A 5,920-nucleotide genomic window follows, 5' to 3' on the forward strand; every position below is an offset into this window, starting at 1 on the left:
CTGGTGTGACTTTAAATGCAGACCTTGAGCCAAAAACTCATCACCAAACACCAATGACTTGTACATATACTATATAGACAAAAGTATTGGGACACCCCTTCTTTAGAACAAAAAGGCACTTCCAAAACTGTGGCAACAAAGATGGAAACATAATGAACAGAAAAGGGCACTTCCAAAACTGTAGCAACAAAAATGGAAGCATAATTCATGCATTTAAAAATTGTATTTCCATCTCTGTTGCTTCAGTTTTGGAAGTGTCTAAAATGACTGTACCCATATGTACAAGTCATTGGTGTTTGGTGATGAGTATCATATGCTTAAACATTTAAGATGTGTACTCATGAAAATGACTAAAATAGTCAAACCTGTTCATTAGAAGGGGATGTCCCATTACTTTTGTCCATATATATATATATATATATATATATATATATATATATATGTATGTATGTATGTGTATCTACTCTCCAAACTGGCACTTTTTCCATCAGGTGGATGAGAACGAGATCAGAGAGTTCTTTGCCAAGTATGGGTCTGTAAAAGAAGTGAAAATCATCACTTATCGAGGAGGAATATGCAAAGGGTGAGTGAGAGTTGTAATTTGCCCTGCTGGGAAAAAAAACAAATAATCATTTCAAATCAGTCTATGCTGGTCTTGGTTTAAGTTGGATGTAGTTAGCCTGACTACAAAATGCTTCTTTTGTCATTTACTGTCATTCCATTCCAAAGTAATTTTGGAACAACATGTAGATGAGTAAATCAGGGCTCTACGCTTATTTTTCTTTTTAGGAGCCCTTGTGCTCCTAACTTAAAAAATTTAGGAGCACAGTCAAAAATTTAGGAGCACCAAAATCTGATAAAAAAAAATAGCCTTCCCATTACGAGGTGATATTTGACTCTTTAAAGTGATTTACAGTAGAATTTTGTTTTTACCTTTGTAATGGCATTTTTCTATCTTTATTAAAAGTATGTAATCTTTTGTCAAATTAAAAAAAAATAAAAATTATAAGCTTTTTAAAAATTCTAGATAAAACCATATAATAAGAACAAGTAGAATAAGTTACTAATCAAATGAAATCAGTATTACAATTAATTTGTACAGAGGTAGCACAGAAGAACACAAAAGTGGCTTGTAGGTGTATTTTCAGACGTCGCAAATGCGACTGAAATGGTCGCACTGTAGAGCCCTGTAAATGATGACAGATTTGTCATTTGTGGTGTAAACTATCCTTTTATAGGATAATTCTTGGAAACCGCTTTAAAAAATGTCTTTACCTGCCTGCTCTGATTAGTTGTACATCTTCTTTCTCACAGGTATGGTTTTGTTTATTTCAGCGAGGATGTTGATATCCAGACTATCGTTGATGTAAGGAGGTCATTTTTACTTGTCTGTGCTGTGACAGTCTTCTCTCTTTTTTGTCTTGGTGTTGATGTTATGAGGGCATCTTAACGTCTTCAATTCTTCTACAGCAGCCGATCAGTTTTAAAGGGAAAAAACTCAAACTGGGACCTGCCATCATGAAAGAGCGAAATTCTCGTGAGTCCTTGCACTTCACTGTCTGTTTGGTCTGTCTTGTACAGAAGTCATGGAATTGCTATATTGAACAAGTTTTTAATCTTATTGGAGGCAGTTGTGTTTTTAATTTGTTTTAATTTCAAGGATTTGTAGTGGGCACTTTTGGAACTGCTCAGATCTTTTTAAATGACTTGTTATCTTAACAACGTAAAAAGTCATGTAATTTCATTAGTTAAAATGTATTGGAATAGTATTTCCAGGTTCCGTGTCATCTCCAATGATTGGTCCATCACAGTGGATAAGCCCCAGCCCGTATGTGTACTGCAGCTGCTGTCCCCCAGGCCTGGCCCCGCCCTCACCTGTCTTCAATGGAGGGAATCAATACATGCAGGTAACTATACAATGTTCATACAAACCCTGACACACTGCATATTAACATCATGTGAAGGAGTTAAAACTTTGCACATTCCAAAGATTGTAGAATATCAGTGTTTTCATCTGTTTTTCCTGCATGCCTGTCTCTTCATAGCCTTACACATACTCCAGTCCTCCAGGATTTATTGTCCCACAGGTGCCCATGAACTATGCACAGACCACATATGCATACCAGGTACAGTCACACATACGCACACATTTGCATTCATGCACACTTTGTTTTCTGGATGTAGAGAAATTTGACCATTGTGGGGGTTTTTGTTTGTGTGTGTGTGTCTGTATTAGTATCCCCTGCCACAGTGGTGTGGAGAGCAGAGGACGAGGCTTGTCAATCAGGTCAGCTCCACTCCCCTTTTTTCTCCGTTGGTAAATAAGGAACTGAGCGTAATAGGTTGAACTTGGATTGTTGTAGTTGCATCTCCAAATGCCATATCTAGGAAAAAAATTGTTCCATTCAAAAGTTTGCAGCCAGTAAGACTTTTGAACTAAACTGATCAAAAGTGACCGTAAAGAATTTCTAATGTTACAAAAGATTTCGGTTTCAAATAAATGCTGTTCTTTTCAACCATTTATCAAGGAATCATGGTTTCCACACAAATATTAAGCTTTTAATACTGATAGAAATAAATGTTTCTTGAGCACCAAATCGGCTTATTAGAATGATTTCTGAGGGATCTTGTGACACTGAAGACTGTAGTAAAGACTTAAAAATTCAGCTTTGCCATCATGGGAATAAATTGCATTTTATATTCAAATAAAAGTTATTTTAAACTAAACTAATATTGCACAGTAGAACTGTTTTAAATGTATTTATTAACAAAAAAAATGCTGTCTTGTTAAAATATAAAATTTCTTTTAAAACATTGCGTAATCTTACTGTCCTTTTATCCTTGGAGATGCACCAATATATTGTAATTGCTTACAGTATAATTTGAACAAAGATGTTAACCACTTTAGTTAGCCCAGTGTTCTTGTCCTACCCATTAAATTAAATTGAGAAGAGTGTGTGTAAGCTAGTCCAAGACAGCTGCCTCTAGCATTTTAATATTGTCTGTGCAGTGTAGCAATAAGCACAGGCTTTATTTTAGTCTGCGCTAAAGGTCCTAAGGTCAGAGATTTGCTAAAATACTCCGCAATCATGGCCCTATGAAATTATTATTATTATTATTTTTATTTTTTTTTAACCAGTTATGTTTTCTCTGTTTGATTTTGATATTTATGATTTGTGGCAGAAAAGTTAATTTGTGTTTTTTCTTAAATGTTTTAATTGTTGTTTTTATTCATATTTATTATTACTTTGAGCATATTTTAATATACAATAGCAATATTTCTATCAATTTCAAGTTAAAACAAGTGTATTTTAGCAAGTTGTAGTGAAAGCCTTTTGAGTATCTTTGTGAGTAATATGACTAACGTGAGATATTAGTGATGTGAACTGTCAGGGCACTAGGTAGTGAACCAGATCCACTATCATAGTTTGTTTTCATGACTTCCACAAGTGTTAAAGGGTAGTTCTGAGCAGCTACCTCAGAACGTGATCTGTGTCATGATACATGTCAATCACAATGTGCCACAAGACCGTAACCATACAGTCTTTATTAATCATAGTTAATGAAGTGCTATGCACTAGGGCTGCACGATAAATCGCATGCGATATTTAATGCGCATCTTGTCAGTAAAGCCATTCTGTAATCAGCGGTAAATCTCCATCACGTGTGGGCTTTCACATGGAGCAGCATTAACTACACAGAGCCGTTGTTCACCGACAAGCTGCGCAAAATATGATCGTGGTTTTTGCGCAGCTTGTCGGTGAACAACGGCTCTGTGTAGTTAATGCTGCTCCATGTGAAAGCCAGCAGGTGATGGAGATTTACCACTGATTAAAGAACCGGCTTTACTGACAAGATGCGCGTTAAATATCGCATGCGATTTATCGTGCAGCCCTACTATGCACCCATATTACATTGGATTGTTGTGCTGTGGTAAGCCTTTAGATGGCAGTGCTGGCTTAATATGAAAATTGCAAACTGAAGGGAAAAAGTATGCTCAAATTGAAAGGCTCATCAATATAAGAAGAGTGTATGTGTGATTCTCTTTCAGAACTATGTGGATTGTGGAGTCCAGACTTTGCTAACCCTTCTGTAGCCTTCAGCACTAGCACAGACTCCTTTTCTTGGTAAGTTTTTGTGCACCTAAAATGAAGATGCAGTCACTTTCACAGTCTCACTTTGTTCCTTTGTCTTAGGGTAGAATCCTATAGAAGCAGAATAGAACAACTTGATGGAGATCAAGCAATGAACTTCATTGTGCTTTCAAACGCCTTTGCAGATAGGGTCACCCTGGGTGTGATGTGAAGGTGTATATTGAGGGAATGACATTTATGATCATACTGTAACCTAATTCCTCACACATCCACACACTGAAACATTTGACAAGCTTTGTTCGCTTTGGCTTATTCTACCCATTTATTTGTATTGTCTGTGTTTTTCTTTCTTTGTCATGGCTAACTAACTTTAAAGACACTTTTAAGCTCACAAATACATATTTATATTTTACGTTTGCTTATTTTAAAGTTTGACTCACTGTTGGTGATGCACCGTATGCATTTAGGTAACTGTTCTAACTGTGTTTTAAACCAATGTTCATTTGATTACTTATTTAGGCTGGCGAGTGTTCACTGTTAAACTAGTTTTATTTTGGGGTTTTCACATTCAGGGCACATGTTTGGATTTTCTCTGTTTGGTTATTGAGCGCCAGGGTACAGTGGCTTCCCCCTCCTTTTTTACGCTAAATCTGCTTTCATCGGTCATTATCACTGTACTTCCATTACTTCATTAATGCTTTTTTTTATTGTTGTTGGTGCAACTAAGAGGTGTAAATAAGATCATTGCATTAATTCAAAAATGACAATAAAATTTTACTGAGCCCTGTAAGTCACAGCAGGTCACAGGATGCTTGACTTGTTTGAAATTATAGCGATGACGGAATATTGATATCACTGTGAACACAGTCATGCTGCATTTTTCTATTTTTCCAGCACTTTTTCACACCAGTTCATTGAGTTTTGTTTTATAGGTTTGCAAAGTTATGGGTATTGTTGTACTGAACACAAAGCACTCTCATTTTATCCAGTGTTACAACACTGTTCTTAGAGGTTTGTTTCTTGTAGGGGGGCTTTGATTTATTAGCTGTAGCTTATTCATCAGATACTATTAAAAACCAACTCTGACTGACTTGTACTGAAATGTCTCAGTTTTATTTCCTCATTTCCCATGGCTTCATGGGAGTTGTGGTCTGTATTGTACCATAGTTTGAGAGCTTCTAATCACTGTACTCAGGGTTTGCCTTGTATATATGTTTTGGATTTTGATGTTGGCATTGTACGGTTTTGCTGTTTTTGTTATTAATAAAAGATAAAGTTGAATTAACTTATTTTTGCTTTAAGGTTGCCTTTTTATTGTTTAATACATTTTTTTAATTTAATAACTAGTTTGTGAGCTACATTTTTTTTTATTGTTATTGGAACTCAATGAACCTGAAAGGATGAAACTTATGAATTGGTTATGGCTGATTCACATTGAATATGAATTTAATACCACTTCTCACCCATGAATGTGCTTTACCATAGATCACTCTATAAGTGTTAACATGTAACAAACAACCACATGTTTACTCTATGCTTCAATCTGACAAATCACTTTGACATGAATTAATTGAATTAATTTTTATTTCTGGATCCAAAATAATTGTAATTTTATCTCTGTATTTCATAACATTGTTATATTGTCCTAAACAATAATCTGTGTGTACAGTGGAAATCTACTATTGTTTTTTTTTTTCCAGGATCATTATGGAATTCATAGAAGAAAAATAATAGAAACATGAAATTAATTAAAATATAAACGCGCGTAAAGGGGACTCTTGGTGGCGCTTTAGAGCTTTTTTATTTAATTATTTTGTTTATTTTAG

At 35.2% G+C, this 5,920-nt stretch overlaps 1 protein-coding gene across 6 annotated transcripts in view; it reads left to right on the forward strand.

The window, feature by feature from the left end:
• Positions 1-4,971, forward strand: part of LOC107656655 (deleted in azoospermia-like) — a 6,129-nt gene extending 1,158 nt beyond the window's left edge. For 3 of the 6 annotated variants that reach the window (XM_016444582.1, XM_016444588.1, XM_016444586.1), the window contains exons 3-10: positions 492-583; positions 1,315-1,366; positions 1,471-1,537; positions 1,768-1,907; positions 2,046-2,126; positions 2,237-2,287; positions 4,052-4,127; positions 4,202-4,971. In XM_016444582.1, coding sequence (XP_016300068.1) covers positions 492-583; positions 1,315-1,366; positions 1,471-1,537; positions 1,768-1,907; positions 2,046-2,126; positions 2,237-2,287; positions 4,052-4,096 — 528 coding nt within the window. In that variant the 3' untranslated portion in view covers positions 4,097-4,127; positions 4,202-4,971. Of the gene's footprint in view, positions 1-491; positions 584-1,314; positions 1,367-1,470; positions 1,538-1,767; positions 1,908-2,045; positions 2,127-2,236; positions 2,288-4,051; positions 4,128-4,196 lie in introns of all 6 variants that reach the window. The other 3 variants (XM_016444584.1, XM_016444587.1, XM_016444583.1) reach the window with 2 other exon arrangements.
• Positions 4,972-5,920: the final 949 nt, after the last annotated feature.

The sequence above is a fragment of the Sinocyclocheilus anshuiensis genome, unplaced genomic scaffold, assembly GCF_001515605.1.
Source record: "Sinocyclocheilus anshuiensis isolate Anshui unplaced genomic scaffold, SAMN03320099.WGS_v1.1 scaffold2081, whole genome shotgun sequence".
NCBI lineage: Eukaryota > Metazoa > Chordata > Actinopteri > Cypriniformes > Cyprinidae > Sinocyclocheilus > Sinocyclocheilus anshuiensis.